Source organism: Hypanus sabinus, chromosome 10 (genome assembly GCF_030144855.1).
Source record: "Hypanus sabinus isolate sHypSab1 chromosome 10, sHypSab1.hap1, whole genome shotgun sequence".
Lineage (NCBI taxonomy): Eukaryota > Metazoa > Chordata > Chondrichthyes > Myliobatiformes > Dasyatidae > Hypanus > Hypanus sabinus.
This window is the reverse complement of record NC_082715.1, coordinates 38,899,082-38,921,177: the sequence shown is the minus strand read 5'-3', so window position 1 is coordinate 38,921,177 and position 22,096 is coordinate 38,899,082. Positions and strand designations below refer to the sequence as shown.

Here is a 22,096-nt window from a genome sequence, read left to right as displayed (position 1 = left end):
AAACTCTTTCCCACCCAGCCCTTTTACAGTCTGGGAGTCCCAGTCAATATGTGGAAAGTGAAAATCACCTCCCATCACTTTTGCCATACTTCAGCAACATCTCCTCCCTTGCCAGATACTTTGCCGGGTTTTCCTTGCATGCTTCTCTAGTTTTCCCATTCCAAACATGCTGGGCAGAGATGTTCCTCCTTTATTTTGCAGCTGATTTAATACTGACTCCCCTGTATAGTTATGACTGATAATGTTTTTTAATATACAATCCCAATAACTCACTTTCATAGTCTTTTCTGACCCAGCAAAAAGACACTTTGCTTTTATATTATAGTGAAATACACAAGACATGCAGGTCACCTAGTTCATGGCAATATCTGAATAGAGGAGCAGTGCTCGAGGAATCGAAGCACACAATCTTATGGCAATTGATCTCCCCTGGGTCCAATAACCCTCTGCTGTCAACCCAGGATTCCAGAAGTTCAATCAGCATCAGGAGCAGAGCACTGAAGAGTTTACTCATAGGTCGTCAAAACTAGTACAAAAGCAGTATTTCCCAGGCATTCAGACATTCTAGAGGTCCAATCAACCTCAGGAGCAGAACACTGCAAATGAAATAAAAATAAAGAAGGGGCAAGCGGGGTGGCCATTTTTGGGAGAAGGCCAGCGGTGAGAGTAGGAGCATCAGGCCTTGACTCGAGAGGCTGAGGACAAAGACACAGGATAGAAGATTTGGTTTTGGTTGCCCATTGTACAGTGCAGGCAGGGTGGCTGATATGGCTGTGGGAAGTAGGATGTGGGAATTCAAGGAGCCTGATAGTCTCCCTGATGACTACATCTGCAGGAAGTGCAGCCAATTCCAGCTCATGGAAGACCACATTAAGGAGCAGGAACTGGAGCTGGATGAACGGGATCATCTGGGAGGCAGAGAAATTGATAGATAAGACCTTTGAGCAGGTGGTTACACCCAGAGTGCAGAATTGGGGGAGTAGATGGGTGAACACTGAGAGAGGTAAAGGGAGAAGGAAGTCAGTGCAGGGTCTCAGCAACAAATATATCCCTTTGGATACTGCTGCTGGGGTGACCTATCTCGGCAAAGCAGCAGGAGCCGGACCAGTAGCACTGTGGTCAGTTCTGAGCCTCGGGGTAGGGTGAAGTCAGGTGGAGCAGCAATCATAGGGGACTTGATGGTTGGGGGACAGGTCGGAGATTCTGCGGCAGCAAAAGAGACAGTAGGATAGTGTGTTGCCTCCTGGCAATACGTGGAACTATGATGTTGTGGCCTTTACGGAGACTTGGATGACTCAGGCAGGAATTGGTGCTGAGTTTGCCAGGTTTTAAATGTTTCAAAAAGGACAGGGAAGGATGCAAAAGAGATGGGAGATTGGCACTGCTAATCTTGGATTGTATTACAGCTGCAGAAAAGGAGGAAGTCATGGAGGGATTGTCTATTAAATCATTGTGGGTGGAAGTCAAACAGAAAGGGGGCAATAACTCTGCTGGGTGTTTTTATAGACCCCCAATACTAGTAGAGATATCGAGCAGCAGATAGGGAGGCAGACTCTGGAGTGGTGCAATACTGTCGTTGTGATGGGTGATTTCAACTTCCCTAATATTGACTATCATCTCCTTAGCGCAAGGGATTTAGATTGGGTGGAGTTTGTTAGGTGTGTTTAGGAAGGATTCCTGATACGATATGTAGCTAAGCCAGCTGGAGGAGAGGCTGTACTTGATCTGGTATTGGGAAATGAACCAGGTCAGATGTCAGATCTCTCAGTGGGAGAGCATTTTGGAGGTAGCGATCACAACTCTATCACCCTTACTATTGCACTAAAGAGGGATAGGAGCAGAAAATTTGGGAAAATGTTTAACTGGGGTAGGGTGAAATATGATGCTGTTAGGCAGGAACTTGGTAACGTAAATCATGTTGGAGAAGATCCTGAGAGGCAGGATTTATGTGCATTTGGAGAGACATAATCTGATTAAGGATAGTCAGCATGGCTTTGTTAAGGGCAGTCATGCGTTATGAACCTGATTGAATTCTTTGAGGATATAACAAAGCACATTGATTAAGGTAGAGCAGTGGATGTAGTGTATATGGATTTCTGTAAGGCATTGGATAAGGTTTCCCATGCAAGACTCCTTCAGAAAATAAGGAGGCATGGGATCCAAGGAGACTTGCATGGTGGATCCAGAATTGGCTTGACCACAGAAGGTAAAGGGTTGTAGATGGTTTGCATTCTGCATGGAGGACAGTGACCAGTGGTGTTCTGCAGGGATTTGTTCTGGGACCCCCTCTCCATGATTTTTATAAATGACCTCAATGAGGAACTAGAAGGGTGGGTTAGTAGATTTGCTGATGACACAAAAGTTGGGGGTGTTGTGGATAGTCTGGAGGGTTGTCAAAGGTTACAACGGGACATTGATAGGATGCAGAACTGGGCTGGGAAGTAGCAGATGGAGTTCAACCCAGTTAAGTATGAAGTGGTTCATTTTGGTAGGTCAAATTTGAATACAGAATATAATATTAATGGTAAAATTCTTGGCAGTGTGGATGATCAGCGAGATCTTGGGGTCCATGTCCATAGGACATGCAAAGCTGCTGAGCAGTTTGACAGTGTTGTTAAGAAGGCCTATGGTGTGTTGGCCTTCATCAACTGTGGGATTGAGTTCAAGAGCTGTGAGGTGATATTACAGCTATACAAGACCTTAGACCCCACTTGGAGTACTGTGTTCAGTTCTGGAAGGATGTGGATACTATAGAGAGAGTGCAGAGGAGATTTACAAGGATGTTGCCTGGATTGGAGACCATGCACTATGAGAACAGAATGATTGAACTTGACTTTTTCTCCTTGGAGCGACGGAGGATGAGAGGTGACCTGATAAAGGTGTATAAGATGATGAGAGGCATTGATCGTGTGGATGGCCAGAGGCTTTCTTGCAAAGCTGAAACAGCTAACATGAGGAGGCATAGTTTTAAGGTGCTTGGAAGTAGGTACAAGGGGGATGTCAGGGGTAAGTTTTTCACCCAGAGAGTGGTAGGTGTGTGGAATGCACTGCCTGCGAAGGTGGTAGAGGTGGATACAATAGGGTCTTTTAAGAGACTCTTGGAAAGGTACGTGGAGCTTAGAAAAATAAATTCTAGGCAATTTCCAGAGTAGGTTACACAATCAGCACAACATTGTGGGCCAAAGGGCCTGTAATGAGCTGTAGACTTCTATGTTTTTATGCATGTTCCTTAAATGAGAGCAGCGATGTTGCCTTAGTAACCTGGCACAAGGCTTTTTGTGTGGAGATATCCTTACTGCCATGTCCTCAATCTGTAGTTACTTTGTCCTATTGTACTGCTGCTTTGACTCATTTAGTTTAGTTTTACACTTACCACTTTTGTCTCATTAAATATTTTATATACTTACCAAATCTTTCAGTTGCTCAAAAGATGAGAAGTTGGAGGAACTCAGTGGGTCATCAATGGAGGGAAATGGACAGTTGGCCTGATTTTCTGAGTTCCTCCAGCTTTTAGTGAATTGCTCCAATTCCAGCATCTATTATTTTGTCTGTCTCCTTTTTCATTTGATAGTTCATTTTGGATCTAAATAGCCCAGAGCTTCTCAGATGGCCAATTTGTTGCAGTTTCCTTTACCAGTCTGGTAACTGGCCAAGTCATTAAGCCTGGGGAACATTATTATTAATTCCAACTGCCACAAAGAATTCAGGGCCCTTCAGGAAGCTCAGTCAAGTTAGTTGGTAGAAGTGGAGACTGCTTGCATCTTTTGAAGGAAAACTGTACTTGGGCCCTGGAGAATGAGCTTTAGAACATGTACCTTGGGCCTGGCAAACTTTAGCATCCTGCCATAGAATCATATATGATAGCACTCCTCTTCATCCAATTTGTTCATGTTGACCTTTGGGCACCCTTCTGTATTAATGACCGGCATTTGGGCATCGGGCCTCTGTGCCTCAGCGAGTCAAGTGCTCATCTCCAATGGCATCAGTGACCTAGCTTCAACCACTTCTAAGAATGTAACACCAAGATGAAGAATCTAGGTAATGTAGGACTCTCTCTTGTGTCCCCTATAATTCTTTTCCCTCTTTCATTAAGCCTATGTCCTCTCGTTTTAACTACCTTTGGGGAAAAGACTCCTGCAGTCTACACTATCTGTAACTCTTGTCATTTTAGATGCCACAATCATGTCCCCTCCACATCTCCAGTCCAGGGAAACCCAAGCTGTATCCTCCAATCATGTTCCTCATAATTTAAACACTCGTCTCCAGTACTATCCCATCCTCCCTGCAGCAAGGTGACCAGGACTGCACACATTACTCCTGTTGGAGTGTAACCTCCTTACGTTCAGTGCCCTGACTAGTAAAAACAAGCAGCCAAACTGCCCTTCTATCCTTGTTAGCTTCTTCCTTTGTAACTTGTTGTGATCTAAAAATTTTTAAACCGAGCAACTCTGTTTCTCAGTACTCCTGGTGTCCAAAATCCATCAACTTGTATTTGTTTGGATAAAATGCCATCTGCCATTTTTCAGTTCATTTCATCAGCACATTGATATCTCTGCAGTGAAAGACTGCCTCCCACAATATTAACAACTCTATCAATCTTCATGTTAATGGTAAACTTGCTCATCATTCCCCTTTATCCACATTCAAGTCTTGCACACACACTCAGTAGCCACGTTATTAGGCACATCTGTACAACTACTTGTTAAACACCTGGCAGCAACTCAATTCATAAAGGCATGGTCGATAGGTTCAGTTACTGTTCAGACCCTTTTGTGCAATTTGTTTATTTTGTAACTTATAATACATTTATGTGTTTACACTGTATTGTTGCTGGAAAAGAAAAAAATTCATGTTATATAAAATAATGGTAATAACTCTGATTGTGTTATTATTCTGTTAAAGGTTTTAGTGAAGTGCATCCAGATCATAGCTGTCCTGCTCTAATCGATGCACCTTGTTACTCCTTCAATCAAATTGGTCAGACGGGATCTGACCTTGACAAAGCAGAGCTTGATGTCTCTGATTAGTCTTTGCTGTCTTTCCCACTGTCTTCCCTGCAGCATTTGAACACAGATTTATTAGGCAGGTTTTCCTGTAACTTGATGCCGGGCTTCTCAGTTCTGCCTTTCTTGTAAAGGGGTCCATGTTTGTTCTCCAGTCACTTGTGGACAATGAAGTTTATCAAAACCTGAGCCACAGCTCCAACTGTCTTTTCCATTGCCTCCTGTAGTAGCCTAGGATAAATCCCATTCAGTCCTTGGGATTTATCTGTCTCTCGGCCTGCCAAGGTATTGAGATCCTCCTCTTTACTTTCATCTAACCCTTCATCGAAATCTCCAGCTACCAAGTCTGTTTTCTTTGTGAGTACTGATGAAAAAGACTCATTTAGGACCCCACTTTTACCTTTTGGTTCCATGCACTGATTCTCCTGTTGTGTTTTATGGTATTCAAACTCTGTTTGTTGTTTTAATCCAGCATCTTTTTTTTTACTCAGTCTATTGATGCATTGTAGTGTTGAGAGCTGGTGAGCCATTTGTGAGGGTCCATTATTTAATCAATACATGCTTTTATATTTGCTTTTAATTTATGTTGTGTTCTCCCACATGAAGCTTCATGCCAATCAAACCGGATGCTATGTACCTTTGCATTGCAGAAGACTTCACCTGTATGTAGGCTATTGAAGGTGTGCTTTCACCTGAAGTTCATATGAGACTGAAATTCTAGGTTATTAAGTCACAGTGTGTCACTCCCTGTTGTAACTGGGTTCCATATACATCCTTCCATACAGCCAAATCGCTAATCCAATTTTATTTCTGCTGGATTTCTCTAACCAAGGCTCTAATGACAATACTTTTCAATATACTTGAAATCTGTAACTCAGAGCTTATTCAGTAATACATTCAACTATCTCTATCTTGAGATAGTTGCAACCGTCTGTAAAACGTGGATGGGCTCTGGGTGCGGAATATCTTCTGGTTTTCTTTTTGATCTGGAATACAAGTATGCCCTTCAGTGTGATGTGTATTCAAATCAATCACAACTCAGTACTAACTTCAAATATACCACCTGGCGAGATGCTCAGCCTGACAATCACTGACAATATTTTCTACTCTCAAAAGAATGGGAAAGAAACTTAAGGGATAATGCTTTGGATTAATTCCACTATCCCGTAAAGCATATTTGGATGTTTTGTTGGATGAAAGACAAGCTGCACTGCTTCAAGTTCTTTTTTGTCATTATTGTGCTGTATCTTGTGAGAGCAAGTCACTTGCACAAAGAAGTCAAATGAGGATGTTCAAAGACTATCACTCTTCTCACTCCAAATTGGTTGCTGTTTACTTTTTTGTATATTTATGTATCTATTCCTCTTATTCTTTCAGAAAAAAACTGAAAATAATGTCTGCATTACCACTCATAATGGCTACTTTTGGTTTCATTGCATTAAAGTAGCAGAATATTCAGGGCTCCTTTAAAGAAAGTGAAATAGTAAGGACAAAATGAAGACATTTTCAGACATACGTTGGGTTAATTTGCTTATTGACAGTTGTCATTTGAAGTGAGCTTGCCAAAAGCAAGAATTAGTTTTCCTATTTCCTTTCACGATGGAAAGACATTAAGGATACCAAGGTAACAACTGGAAGAATTTCAAATGTTGTCCATGCTGTTGGAATAATTTCCCATAAATTTGTTTTAAGAATGATGTGTTTAGGGTTACCATTTTGAGAGTACATCCCACCCCTTCATCCCAATACAAGCTTCTTTTGATTACTGGTGTACTGAATGAAAAGCCACATTAGCAGAGCTCCACAGCATTTTCTCATTAAGATTCCAGTCTGTGTGGAGAGCTCTTTGTTACTGTTTGCTGAAAAAGCTGTAAGTGTTTTTTTGGGAAAGGGCCACGCTGTATGCATGTGCATTGTAATACATGTGCGGACTGAGCAGTGGACATCTTTTCAATCTGCTCAAAGCAGTCAACTTTGATTTAATAGCTATAAAGTAATAATCCCGCAGCCGTTCAAACTTGTGCATATTTATTCATATATGTTAAAAATATTACTTTCTTGAACATTCCATGTTTGTGGGGGGGGGGGGGATTGCCTTGCCTGCTTTAGGATAAGTAAGATCACTTGACAAAGTGTATGAATACTAATGTATTTACTTTCCATCTGCCCACTGCATCCTTGCAAATCACTGTCTCGGAGGTTTTGCAATGGTTGATAGAAAATTTTAATAAAGCCACTTACGTTCTCATGATTAAATTTGAGACTACAATATCTGCCAACTATCCATTGCTAATCTCCTGTTTTCAAATCCTGGGCACACTGTATATATCATAGCTCAGTTCTTTCTTGCTGAAAATAACACAGCATTTCAACTTCTGTGTGCATATTGTCCAGGAACAAAGTTGTAGGCTCCACCCCCAATGACACCTCCCAGAACAACCCATCAAGTCGAGTCTTGTTTCCTTTGGAGTCCAGTTGTAAATGTTTCTATATGGAGTTTCAGAGATTATTAAATTATGGAATGTGATCACAAGTACAAAATATCTGTTTTTGCTGTTATATGTATCTTAATTCCTAATCTCTATGTGAGTTTGTAGAAATAAATAAATGGAACATTATATTTTGAAGCACAGTTGAGATACATTGAACAACACAGACAGATACTTACGTTTGTGATCAGTTAATTAGCTTTATGTCAAACTTTTCTTAACCAGATTTAACAGCTTGTGTACCATTGAACTGACAAGCTTGTTGAAACTTTTCCTAATCTATTTCAAGTACAAGAATTACATTGCTGAGGAAAACTTGTAAGAGATCCCAGAAACTGTCTTTATGTAGGGTGAAAGCTTGTCTGCTGTAGAGGCTTCTCCAGATCTGAGTCAGTTCACTGACATGTACTTAGGGAGCTATGTTGGAAGGAAGCCCAGATTAGAGATTATGTCTCTGCTCCAGTCTCTTGACTCAACTTCCTTTACTACCAGCTTCTTCTCAGAGCAGTCCATGATTGTCATTTGGTTCTCGACCATAAAACTGTCAATTTTGATTTAAACTCAACTCTGTGTTAGCCTTATTGCACATTATCTTTTATACAGCATGACTAAGGAAAATAATGAAAGTCATATGGTACAATTTGAAAAGTCCAGAGGGATAAATTCCCAAATCTACAATATACTTTGGACACCTGGAATTCTGTCACATAAATCTTCACTGGTGGTGGAACTTAATTCTTCAAATGAAGAGTGAACAATAACTTTGAGAAGGGACATGGCTGATAGAAAAGAAAAAAAAATGGTTAGCAGGGCCAAGTAGAAAGGGATTAAATGGGTAGCTTTTTCAAAGAACTGACACAGTGAAGTGTGCTAAGAGGTCTCTGTATCGTTCAGTGAACTTATGATTCCCTGGGAGGCTGATCATACTTTGAAATCTCTTCCCATTTTGCAGTAAGTCAAGTAGTTCCTAACTTTGACCCAAGTGGTGTTTAGTAGTAATGATATTATGTAAGGAAGTCGTGGGTAATTTTTTTCCTGATTTTTTGCTTTTTCTGAGTTGCCTTTTGGTGCACTAAAGCAAGCTGAATGAAGACTTCAAATTTGTTAAATGGGAAATAAAGTATTGGCTGATATTGTTTCAACTGGAAACTGGAGTGAATTAGAGAATATATATTGAAGGCAAGGTGCACTTGATTATCTTGTACAGTAAGATCATCATTCCATTTCAAATTATCCCAGGAATTCCAGTGCTGAATTCCTTTTCATGTGAAATGGCACAATCTACTGGAAACAGCCACACCATGTTGGTAACGTGTTTTCCGTGTCAGATGATCGATGTGACTCAATAGGCAATTTTGGAGTTAATAGCTGGGTTTTTCATTCACCAGGTGGAACTACTGAGAACTAATTCTTTTCAGTCAAGATGATTTTCTAGTCTGTGTGTGTGTTTCACCAAGAATACTAAGAGGGAACTAAGAAACATTTTCTGTGTTCAAATCGTGGTGGGTGCATGGAATCTGGCTTCACAGGGACTTGTAGAAATGAAGAGTACAGATGTAACAAAGTGGATAACCAATTGAGTGGTAATACAATAGAGAATTAGAAAGATTTTGATGAGCAAAGTTTGACGGAAACTGAAATAGACCCTAAATGCCTGTATGGACTGATTAGAAATAATGGCCTTTTCTGTGATTCTTATACTACATAATCCTGTTTTGTGTCCAGTTTTTCTGCTTACTAATTTAACTGGGAAATCATCTATTTCTCTTCATTTGGCCGGAAGCTGGGCAGATGACTCAGCCAACAAAAAACAACATACTCTGTGCTCACATACTTGGGCATGGTGGATTTGTGGAACAAGGATCTTAATGAACAGTAAATTTTAGGAATCCCTCCTGGCAGAGGTTAAAGCCCATTGTTGGGGCAATGTGGAACAAATAATTTATTCCTTATCATAATAATGATTTAAATCTTAAATACATTAATATATTATTGAAATAAACAGATAATATTAATGACTTGCATGTTTAATTCAACCTGAACTGGTTATTTGTTTCAGGTGGTCTCTGGTGAATTCAGCGAGGACAGTGAGGTTTATAACTTTACACTGCACGCTGGTGATGAGCTGACACTGATGGGCCAGGCTGAGATCCTCTGTGCCAAGACTGTGAAGGAAAAGTCCCGCTTTAATACAATATTGCGGAAACTGGGCAAGGGCGGCACTTTGAACAAACAGGTCAAGGGCAAAATGCCATGCCTCATCTGCATGAACCACAGGACTAACGAAAGCCTTAGCCTGCCCTTCCAGTGCCGCGGAAAATTCAGTACTCGCAGTCCCCTGGAGATCCAAATGCAGGAAGGAGAGCATACGATTCGCAGTATTATAGAAAAGGTCCGGCTACCAGTGAATGTCACTGTTCCTTCTCGTTCACCGCACAATTCTTATGATCTTCATTGCATCCGTGAAGGGCACCGTTATAAGCTTGTCAGCATCATATCAAGGACTGTAGTCTTGTGCTGCATCATTCGCAAGGATGACATTATCCCAATGCACTTTCTGCTGCTTTCTGATATGCCCAGGTTTGTGCTTCCTGAAGGACTAATAAGGGGCAACCCCATGTATGAGAAGTTAGTCCAAGAAATAACTTTGTTTAGCCAGGAGCATTTCAATGCCGATGAGTACTCAAAGGCAGTTCGAGAGGTCAAGACAGACCTTATGGATGATTGCACTAGTCCAAGGAGAATCCGGGTTTGTTTGCAGGGATACTCAGCCAATTCGATGAACTATGCCCGAGAAGAGCTAACCCAGTCATTTCAGAGGCTCTCCATGTGTGCGTTCAGTGGTGCTTTGTTGCATAGCAATGGGGAAGTTACCTTTCAGGGTTGCCGTAATTCTGTCGGGGAACAGCAACTAATGCCTCATGAATTACTGACTCCGCCGGAGATAGTTGATGTGGATGGAGAGTACATGACTCCTGATTGGGCAGAAAATTATTTTAGGACTCGAGAGCAACCAGAGATTCCCTATGAAGAATTGTGGAGCAGTCAAGTACCAGATAATTCAAAAGATTCCTGTGGCAGGTCAGCAGAAACTGAAAATAAAACTCAACAGGGTTCTATTTCTTTCTACTCTCACACTTCCTCGTCCTCACATGATGATCCTGCTTTTTCATCACATTTGGCTATTTTACAAAGAAGAGAGTCCAGCGTGCCAAGTCCACCTCCTGTGCCTCCAAAATCAGAAGCTGTGAGTATCATAGCAACCGGATCAAGTGTAAGTTTTTTTAAAAAAATGTTTTACTGGCAGAGAACAAAATTAGGATGGTGTATTTGTACAATCTACAGAACAATAAGACAACCATAAGATATAGGAGCAGAATTAGGCCATTCAGCCCATTGAGTCTGCTACACCATTTCATCATGGTTGATCCATTTCCCTCTCAACCCCATTCTCCTGCCTTCTCCCTGTAAACTTCCACACCTTGACTAAACAATTACCTATCAACTTCTGCCTTAAATACACGTAATGATTTGGCCTTCACAGCCACCTGTGGCAACAAATTCCACAGGTTCATCACCCTCTGGCTAAAGAAATTCCTCCTCATCTCTGTTCTAATTGGATGGCCCTCTATTCTGAGGCCGTGCCCTCTGGTCCTAGACTCCCCCACTATTGGAAACATCCTCTCTACATCCACTTTATCTGGGTCTTTCAACATTCAATAGGTTTCAATGAAATTTCCTGTCATTGTTCTAAATTCCAGCATGTAAAGGCCCAGAGCCATCAATCATTCCTCATACAATAAGCCTTTCATTCCCAGAATCATTCTCGTGAATCTTCTCTGAACCCTCTTGGATGTTAATGCATCCTTTCTTAAATGAGGGCCAAATGAGTTCTCCAAATGAGGCCTCACCTGTGCCAATAAAGCCACAACTTTATATCCTTGTTCTTATTTTCTAGTCCTTAAGAAATGAATGAAAACATTTCATTTGTCTTCCTCCCCTCTGACTCAACCTGCAGATGAACATTTAGGGAATCCCACACAAGGGCTTACAAGTCCCTTTGCACCTCAGATTTTTGAATTTTCTCCTCGTTTTGAACATAGTTTGTTTTTGTACCTTCTACCAAAATGAGCATGTGCTTCCCACACCTGTATTCCATTTGCCACTTCTTTGCCCATTCTCCTAATCTGTCCAAGTTCTTCTGCAGCCTCCCTGCTTCCTCAACACCATAAGGCATAGGAGCAGAATTAGGCCATTTGGCCCATTGTCTGCTTTGCCATTCAATCATGGCTGAATCCTTTTTTTACCCTCCTCAGCCCCGCTCCCAGCCTTCTCTCTGTAGCCTTTGATGTCATGTCTAGTTGAAAACCTATCAATCTCTGCCTTAAATGCACCCAACGACCTGGTCGCCACAGCTGCCCATGGTAATAAGTTCCACAAATACACCTCCCTTTGGCTAAAGAAATTTCTCCCCATCTTTGTTTTGAAAGGACACTCCTCTATCCTGAGGCTGTGCCCTCTTGTCCTTGACTCTCCCACCATGGGAAACATCCTTTCCACATCTACCCTGTCTAGGCATTTCAAGATTTGAAAGGTTTCAATGAGATCCCCCTCATCCTTCTAAATTCCAGCGAGTACAGACCCAGAGCTATCAAACGTTCCTCGTATGATAACCCTTCCATTCCCAGAATCATCCTTGTACACCTCCTGTGAACCCTCTTCAATGCCAGCTTATCTTTTCTTAGATAAGGAGCCCAAAACTGTTCACAATACTCAAGCTGAGGCCTCACCAGTGCCTTATAAAGCCTCAGCATCACATTCCTGCTCTTGTATTCTGGACCTCTTGAAATGAATGCTAACCTTGCTTCCTCACCACTGATTCAACCTGCAAGTTGACCTTCAGGGTGTTCAGCAAAAGGACTCCCAAGTCCCTTGACATCTCACATTTTTGGATTTTCTCCCAGTTTAGAAAATAGTCCGCATATTTATTTCTACTACCAAAGTGCATGACCAGGCATTTTCCAACATTGTATTTCATTTGCCACTTTTATTCTCATTCTCCTCATCTGTCCAAGTCCTCCTGTAGCCTACCTGTTTCCTCACCACTACCTCCCCCTCCACCAATCTTCATATCATCTGGAAACTTGGCAACAAAGCCATTTATTCCATTATCTAAATCATTGATATACAGAATAAAAAAAAGCAGTCCCAACACTGACCACTGCTGAAAACCACTAGTCAATGGCAGCCAACCAAAAAAGGATCCTTTTATTCCCACTCACTGCCTCCTACCAATCAGCCAATGCTCTCACCATGCCAGTAACTTTACTGTAACACTATGGGCTCTCAATTTGGTAAGCAGCCTCATATGTGGCAACTTGTCAAAGGACTTCTGAAAGTCCACATATACAACAACCTTTGCATCCCCTTTATCTATCCTACTTGAAATCTCCTCAAAGGATGCCAACAGGTTCATTAGGCAAGATTTTCTCTTAAGGAAACCATGTTCAGTTTGTCCTTTCTTGTCCGGTGTCACCAGATGCTCCATAACCTCATCCTTAACAATTGCCTCCATCATCTTTCCAACCACTGAGGACAGGCTAACTGGTTTATAATTTCCTTTCTATTGCCTTCCTCCTTAAAGAGTGAAGTGGCATTTGCAATTTTCCAGTCCTCTGGCACTATGCCAGAGTTCAATGATTTTTGAAAGATCATTTCTAATGCTTCATAATCTCTACCACTACCTGTTTCAGAACCCTAGGATGCAGTTCATCTGGCCTGGGTGGCTTATGTACCGTTGGGTCTCCCAGCTTTTTGAACAGCTTCTCCCTTGTAAAAGTAACTGCACTCACTTCTCTTCCCTCACACCCTTCATCGCCTGGCATACTGCTAGTCTCTTCCACAGTGAAGACTGATGCAAAATACTCACTTAATTCATCTGCTATCTCCTTGTCCCCCGTTATTATTTCTCCTGTCTCATTTTCTAGCAGTCCTCTATCCTCTCTCATCTCTATTTTATTTTTTACATACTTGAAGAAGCTTTTATTATCCTCTTTGGTATTGTTAGCTAGTTTGCTTTCATATTTTCCCTCCTAATGATTCTTTTAGTTGCTCTCCGTAGGGTTTTAAAAGCTTCCCAATTCTCCATCTTCCTGATAATTATTGCTTTGTTGTATGCCCTCTCTTTTGCTTTTCCATTGGCTTTGACTTCCCTTGTCAGCCATGGTTGTACTATTTTGCTATGTGAGTAGTTCTTCATTTTTGGAATAGATCTATCCTGCATATTGCTCACTTTTCCCAGAAACTCAAGCCATTGCTGCTCTGCTGTCATCCCTGCCAGCATCTCCTTCCAATTTACTTTGGCCAGCTCCTCTCTCATACCACTGTAATTTCCCTTACTCCACTGAAATACTGCTACATCAGACTTGACTTTCTCCCTGTCAAATTTCAAGTTGAACACAATCATATTGTGATCTCTGCCTCTTAAGGGTTCTTTTACCTTAAGCACTCTCTTCGCCTCCGGTTCATTACACCCAATCCAGTATAGTTGACTTCCTAGTAGGCTAAACAACAAATTCCTCTTAAAAAGCCATTTCACTCTCTTGAGATCCATTACGAACCAAATTTTCCCAATTGACCTGCATCTTTCAGCACTAACTGCACCTCCACTTATCTTCATATCATCCACAAACTTGGCAACAAAGCCATCAGTTCCATAATCCAAATCATTGATGTACACTGCAGAAAGAAGCAGTCCCAACACTGACCCCTGCAGAACACCACCAGTCACTTGCCAGAAAGGGAAACCAGTCCGAAAAGGCTCCCTTTATTCCTAATCTTCGTCTTCGGCTAATCAGCCAATGCTCTATTCATAATAATAACGTTGTTTTGAGATCCCACTGAACAAAAATAATCCATTTGATGAAATACATCATTTAAAGTATTTAAGTAAGGCTGATTATATTTGATAATACTTTTGTTGGTATTACATTGGCTAAAAATTCTCATTTTCAATTATGTAAATTTATTGACATCCTTCTGAAACTTTACAGCACAGTACTTTAAAACTATTGATGGAAAATAGTCTGCAAAGCAGCTCACTTTATAAATGGATTATGGTAGTGAATTGGAATATCTTTATTGGCATTACAGGACTATGTATGTGAATTTCACTCATCAAATCACTCCTTTTGTGTAAACCTAATGAGCCTTTATCCCAAGTGAGTTGTGATTAAATTGTAGGAATATCATGCATTTATATGAATACTTTATCTTTTTAATTAACCTTTCTTTTGAAATGACTATTGGCTCTTGTTTGCTATTGATTTCAAAGTTGTTGTTTGCCTTTCCATACTTTGCAGTCAACTGTCTGTTCAAAGCAGTTAAACTTAACTGTTGATGAAGGAGATGGAGAAGATCACCATGATGTCTGTCCCTTCACACTTTGCGTTCCAAATGCCATTCCCTCTGCACATAGACACACTTCCAATCAATAACTTTGTCAATTTTTAAAACTTCCCTCATTTAGATCATAGGACAATTACAACAATGTTTTTGTACCAACTGGCACCAAGCTTAAATAAAATAAAATCATGAAAGTAAGGAGTTTACATTAACCCACAACCATATCAGAAATCTCACATTGTAATTACAATGCTTGAGGTGGAACCACTGATAGCAAAATCGCAGATGGTGATGAGAGGATGTATAGCAGAAAGATATATCAGCTAGTTGAGTGGTGTCACAGCAGCAACATTGCACTCAGTGTCAGTAAATCCAAAGAATTGATTGTGAACTTCAGAAAGGGTAAGACAAGGAAACACACACCACTCCTCATTGAGGGATCAGAAGTGGAAAGAGTGAGCAATTTCAAATTCGTGGGTGTCAATATCTCTGAGGACCTAACCTGGACCCAACATATCAATGCAGCCGTAATGAAAGCAAGACAGTGGCTATATTTCATTAGGAGTTTGAAGAAATTTGGTATGTCACCAAACACATGCTCAAATTTCTACAGATACCATGGGGAGTATCCTACCTGGCCACATCACTGTCTGGTATTGGATGGGGCTACTGCACAGGATCAAAGTAAGCTGCGGAGAGTTGCAAAATTAGCCAGCTCCATCATGGATACTAGCCTCCATAGTAAACAGGTTATCTTCAAAGAGTGATGCCTCAGAAAGGCGATGTCCATTGTTAATGAACTCCACCACCCAGGACATGCCCTCTTTTCATCAGGGAGGAGGTACAGGAGACTGGAGGTACAGGAGACTGAAGGTACACACTCAGGATTCAGGAACATTAGATTTCTGAATGGACATACAACCCAAGAAAACTACCTCCTGCTTTTTTAATTTCTTATTTACTTACTTAATTTAACTACTTACTTAATATAACTATATTACTTATTACTTGATATTAACTATATATATACTTAATTTAACTAGTTTGTATATATATATATATTTACTGTAATTCAGTGTTCTTTTTCCTCTATTATCATGTATTGCATTATACTGTCATATAGAAACATAAAAAACCTACAGAATCAGAATCAGACTTTAATCGCCAAGTACCTGTGCACATACAAGGAATTTACTTCCGGCAGATGTTGTCTCTCTGCTCATAACAATAATAATGATAAATGTAAATGAAAATATAGATTATGCATACCAGTAGTGCAATCCAAGTAATAGTTAGCCGACAGTTAACCGGCAGTTAACTGTTCAGCAAAGTGACCGCAGTAGGGGAAAAACTTCTCCAGTGCCTATTAGTCTTAGTCTGGAGGGATCTGAAGTGCCTACCAGACGGAAGCAGTTCAAACAGTCTGTGCGCAGTCTGGAAGGAGTCCTTTATGATGTTCCCCGCCCTCTTCTTCAACCTGGAAGAGTACAGGTCCACAATAGAGGGCAGGGAGGCTCCAATGATGCGCTCGGCAGTCCTCACTGTGCGCTGTAGTCTGGTTCTATCCTGCTTGGTGGCGGCTCCAAACCACACAGTGATGGAGGTGCACAGGACAGACTCAATGACTGCAGTGTAGAACTGCAGCAGCAATTCCTGAGGCAGACCATATTTCCTCAAGAGCCGCAGGAAGTACATCCGCTGCTGGGCCTTCTTCAGGATGGAGCTGATGTTCTGCTCCCACTTCAGATCCTGAGAGATGGTGGTTCCCAGGAACCTGAAGTTCTCCACGGTGGACACAGGGCTGCCGAGGACTGTGAGGGGGTACATAACGGGAGGATGTCTCCTGAAATCCACTATCATCTCCTTTGTCTTGAGCGTGGTCAGCTCCAGATTGTTCCGACTGCACCAGAGCGCCAGTTGGTCCACCTGCTGTCGATATGCAGACTCATCACTGTTCTGGATGAGTCCGATGACGGTGGTGTCGTCTGCAAACTTCAAAAGCTTCACATAGGGGTTGGAGGAGGTGCAGTCATTGGTGTAGAGGGAGAACTGCAGTGGAGAGAGGACACACCCCTGGGGGGGGCGCCGGTGTTGGTGATTCGAGTATCCGAGGTGACCTGTCCCATCCTTACCTGCTGACTTCTGTTGGTCAGGAAGCTGTAAATATAATCACAGAGGTCAGGTGGCACAGTGAGGTGAGACAATTTGGAGCAGAAGGTATGAGGGACGATGGTGTTAAACGCCGAACTGAAATCCACAAACAGCATCCGAGCATAGGTCCCAGGATGATCCAGATGTTGCAGGATATAGTGCAGTCCCAGGTTGACTGCATCGTCTACTGACCTATTTGCCCAGTAGGCAAACTGCAGGGGATCCAGCAGGCTGCTGGTGAGGGTCTTCAGGTGGTTCAACACCAACCGTTCAAAGGATTTCATGACCACAGATGTCAATGCGACAGGTCTGTAGTCGTTCAGTCACAGTACATGTACAGCACAATACAGGCCCTTCAGCCTACAATGCTGTGCCAAACAAGTACTTACTTTAGAAATTACCTAGGCTTACCCATAGCCCTCTATTTTTCTAAGCTCCATGTACCTATCCAAGAGTCTCTTAAATGACTGTATTGTATCTGCTTCCACCAGCAGCCCATTCCACGCACTCACCACTCTCTGCGTTTAAAAAAAACAACTTACCCCGACGTCTCCTCAGTACCTATTTCCAAACACCTTAAAACTGTTCCCTCTCATGTTAGCCATTTCAGCCCTGGGGAAAAGCCTCTGACTATCCACACGATCAATGCCGCTCATCAACTTATACACCTCTATCAGGTCACCTCTCATCCTCCGTCACTCCAAGGAGAAAAGGCCAAGTTCACTCAACCTGTTCTCAGAAGGCATGCTCCCCAATCCAGGTAACACCCTTGTAAATCTCCTCTTCACCTTTCTATAGTTTCAACATCCTTCCTGTAGTGAGGCGACCAGAACTGAGCACAGTACTCCAAGTGGGGTCTGACCAGGGTCCTACATAGCTGTACAAAGTTAACAGATTTCACAACATAAGCTGGTGATGCTAAATCGGATTCTGAATAATCAGAGACCCAGCGTACCATCAATGACAATGGCTATTAGGCAATCAAAAGAGTGACAAAGCTGAAAACAAAACCTGGTGGTCTATCCAGAATTCTCCACTGAGCACTCAGCATGAACTCCCAGGAATGAAAGGATTCATTTACCATTATACTTTGAGAGCCGCACTCGTGACAGCAAAGGTGTGCAGGGAAGCTGGTGTGAACTCCTGCCTCTATGTTGCTCTGTGGGAACATGGGTGTTGGGGGTGGAAGAGTCTGTGGTGAAGCAAGCAATGAGTCTCCCCATGGCTCAACATGGAATTGTGCCTTTAGAGGACTGGAGTCAGACAAGCCAGGCTGAGTGCTGTAGTAGTCCGCTGGGGTTTGGGGCACGGGGCTATTCTTGACGGGGTGAGTGTTGGCCCTGTGTGAACAAATTGCCTGAACCCTACATCTTCCTGGAAATATTTCCTTGGTGAAAGCTAAATGATCAGCAACCAAAGAAAGAGGAAGAGAGAACAGTTTCCATCACATTGAATCCGTAGTGGTGAGAGACTCTGCAGATTTGCTCTTGGAGCGTCCAACAGGAACTCTTGAACCGAGTTGTGTCTAATTCTGTGCAAGTGATTGACCAGGGCATGGAGGCTCCTGCAGTAGCAAATATCACTTAAAGTTTAGGCCTTTGTAAAACTGATTCCTCAGATGAAAAAGACTTACTTTAAATATAACGTAGGTGATCTGTTCATGTTCATTTTGCCATTATAACTCCTGTCAGTAGATAAAGTTGCATGTTTTATCAGTTAATTGTCAGTAACATAAATGAAAGGTCTCTAGCAGTAATCTCATGAAGAAGCAGAGTAACCAGCAGATTAGTACAGCTCACTAAATAGTCATAATCATTGTTTTTTTCCTAATTTCCAGTAATTTCTCCTACTTCCCCTTTTTTTCCTTTCCCCACTTTAGCTCTCCTCTTACCCCTACTTTTCTCCTCACCTGCCTATCACCTCTCTTTGGTTACCCCTCTCGTTCCCTTTCACCCATGGCCCACTCTCCCCTTCCATCAGATTCATCTGCTTCAACCCTTTACCTTTTCCACCTACTACTTCCCAGATTCCTACTTCATCTCCCCTCCCTCACCTGCTTTCACCCATTACCTTCCAGCTTGTATTCCTTCCCCTCCCACACCTTCTTCCCAATTCCTTTCCAGTCTGAGGAAGGGTCTGTGCCTGAAGTGTTGACTGTTTATTCTTCTCCATAGACGCTGCCTGACCTGCTGAGTTTCTCCAATATTTTGTGTGTGTGTTATTTAAATTTATCAGCATTTGCAGAATCAAAATAGTTAATGATTCTCACTATTCATTATGGGATATGAGTTAAGCAAACTTGCAAACCTGCCAGTTTGAGAGTGTACCTTTAAAAGTCTGTTTTAAGAAATATTCATGTAAATTTTTCTTTTCATTTACATGACTTTCAATCCTTTAGGAGTTATAATTTTTAACTCAAGCCACAAATTATATCACCCCGTCCTGGTTTAGAGCTGGCGAAGGGAAACTCTAACCTCTGTCTTGCATTGGACTACAAAAGAAACATAAATGATCAAGGTTAACAGGCAAACAGATGAGAGTTGTTGTGACTTGCTGCTGTACATGAATTGTATATGACTATGTTTGATCAACATCCTTAATATTAGGTTAAAACAGTTTTGCAAACTTTAAAGATTTAATTCCCGAGTTTTGGTCTCAAAGTTGCAATGGAGATAGAAGCAACCAGCTCTGAAGATAGATAAGAGTATGGGATCTGAAACTCAGTTCTACATCAAAGACGGAACAAAGATTTCAGAGAGTTTAATTGAGCTGAACAAGTGAGTGGATGAGTGATGTAGACTGTGCTTTGGGAGCAGCAAGGAATACTTCTGACAAAGATGTCAGTTTTTAACGAGTTCAAGTTTCTTTCATCTCCTTGTCAGTGTTTGTGTTTCATGGTTGTATCTGAGCATTTATGGTTCCCATTCCAAATGTTTTCTGGCTACCAAAATCTTGTGATTTTTTAAAAATGTTCTGTTCAATATTGAATTGTATATTTCACCTACTGTTGACTTAGCCGGAATATAAGGAATGCAATGGAGCAGGGTTACTACACCATTCAGAAAGATTGTGACTGATTTGATCTTTTGCTTTGAAACAATTTTCATCAGTGATTCCCTTGTACAAATCCCAGCTTTGGAAATACTCAGCATCTTAAACTATTTGGAACAAAGAATCCCAGAAGTTCAGAACTCTGAGGAAAATCCCTCCTAAGCTCAGTATCCCAGCTGAAGAACATGTAGTGTGCAGAAGTCATATGTCCAGCTGGGGTGCCTACTGTACTGTATCTATTAAATGTTTACCAGCATTAACAAAAACTTAAGACGCTCAGATCTTGCTGTTTCAAGGGCAAATAAAGAGAAGATGGAGATGGATGTCTTTCAACCATGTGCTTCAAATCAAATCAAAATTAACTTGCGCAGGAAATCCTAAAAAACAGCTTGGAGTACTGTGCAAAATTCTTAGGCACCCTAAATATAGATATATGCCTAAAACTTTTGCACAGTACTGTGTCTGAGTCCATATCTCTTTCTCTTTTTTTCAGAAGATTTCATTCTCCTTCCCTGCTTCATTGTCAAGCTTCATTTCAAAACTCTGATCTAAGACTGTGCAACATACACAATGTTGGAGGAATTCAGCAGATCAGGCAGCATCTGTGGAGAGGAACAAACAATCAACATTTTGGGATAGGACTCTTCATCAGGACCTTCATACCGATGAAGGGTCTCCGCCTGAAATATTAGCTCTTTATTCCTCTCCATTGATGCCGTCTAACCTGCCGAGTTCCTCCAGCATCTTGTGTGTGGTACGATGGATTTCTAGCATCTACAGAATCTCTTGTGTTTATAATCTGAGAGTTTCTGCAGCGAGTCCTGAGGGTTCATACTTTTCAACTTTCCCAAGCTACACATACTCCTGCCCCAATGACTCTAGGTTTCTTCCCTATTTTTAATTTCTTCCAATTCTGTTCCAGTCATGGATGAAGTTCATGCCTCACCCCCCCCCCACCCCCTCAGAGTATATTCTTCATTCTCACCATCAGAGAAGCTATCAATGTCCAGCACTTTGGAATTCACCACTTTGACTACTTTTGTGCCCAGATATATTGGTACTTCATTCATACAGTGACACAATCAGAACAGTTCATGATCTTCATTCACTAGAGCAAGTAGTTAAATACATTCACTTATAATATCAATGTCACAAATGCTTCATCCCCAAGTACTCTGTCGGTAAAACGTGTGAGACCCTTTTACAGAAAGCCAAGCTGCCCGCTGCTCAGAGGCAGAATGACTGTGTACAGTGGTCCAAACACAGCAACGCCAAAACAGCTAGCAGCTGAAAACCAGTTTATTTTCTGCCAGCAAGAGGAAGTATGTCTCGCCTCTCTCAGTGCTTATCGACCTTTTGAATAAAAGCCTCTTTGATTGTTCCTTGAGATTCAATTCCATCTTTTCTCATACCTTTTTCAGTTCAGTACTCTCTTAATGTGGCTCTTAGTATGATCCCCAGGCACTTGCAATGTAGTCTGATCTTTGGCATTCATTCAGCAGGCTGAGTATTACTTCCTGCTTTCTTATTTAGAACTGTGGATAAAAATAGAACATAAAACTCATCCTTGCATGCTTATCACTGACTTGCGCCTGTGCAGTCCAGAGGCATCAATAAAAATTGTCCTCACCTACCACCCTACCAGCCTCCGGATCCAGCATATTATCCTCCGCAACTTCCGCCACCTTCAACAGGACCCCACCACTAAGGACATCTTTCCCTCTCTGCTTTTCGCAGGGATCGTTCCCTCTGCGACTGCCTGGTCCACACGTCCCTCCCCACAGATCTCCCACCTGGTACTTATCCCTGCAAGCATAAGTGCTACACCTGTCCCTACACCTCCTCTCTTACCACCACTCAGGGCCCCAAACAGTCCTTCCAGGTGAGGCAACACTTCACTTGTGAGTCTGTCCGGTTCGGCCTCCTCCACATCAGCGAGACTCGATGCAGATTGGGGGACTGCTTCGTCGAGCACCTACGCTCCACCCGCCACAACAG

General features: G+C 41.9%; 1 protein-coding gene across 1 annotated transcript in view; it reads left to right on the top strand.

Moving 5' to 3' along the window:
• Positions 1–22,096, top strand: part of gareml (GRB2 associated, regulator of MAPK1-like) — a 148,953-nt gene that overhangs the window by 102,531 nt on the left and 24,326 nt on the right. Inside the window, exon 4 of the mRNA XM_059981246.1 lies at positions 9,552–10,766. Within this exon, the coding sequence (XP_059837229.1) occupies positions 9,552–10,766 (1,215 nt within the window). The remainder of the gene's footprint in view (positions 1–9,551; positions 10,767–22,096) is intronic.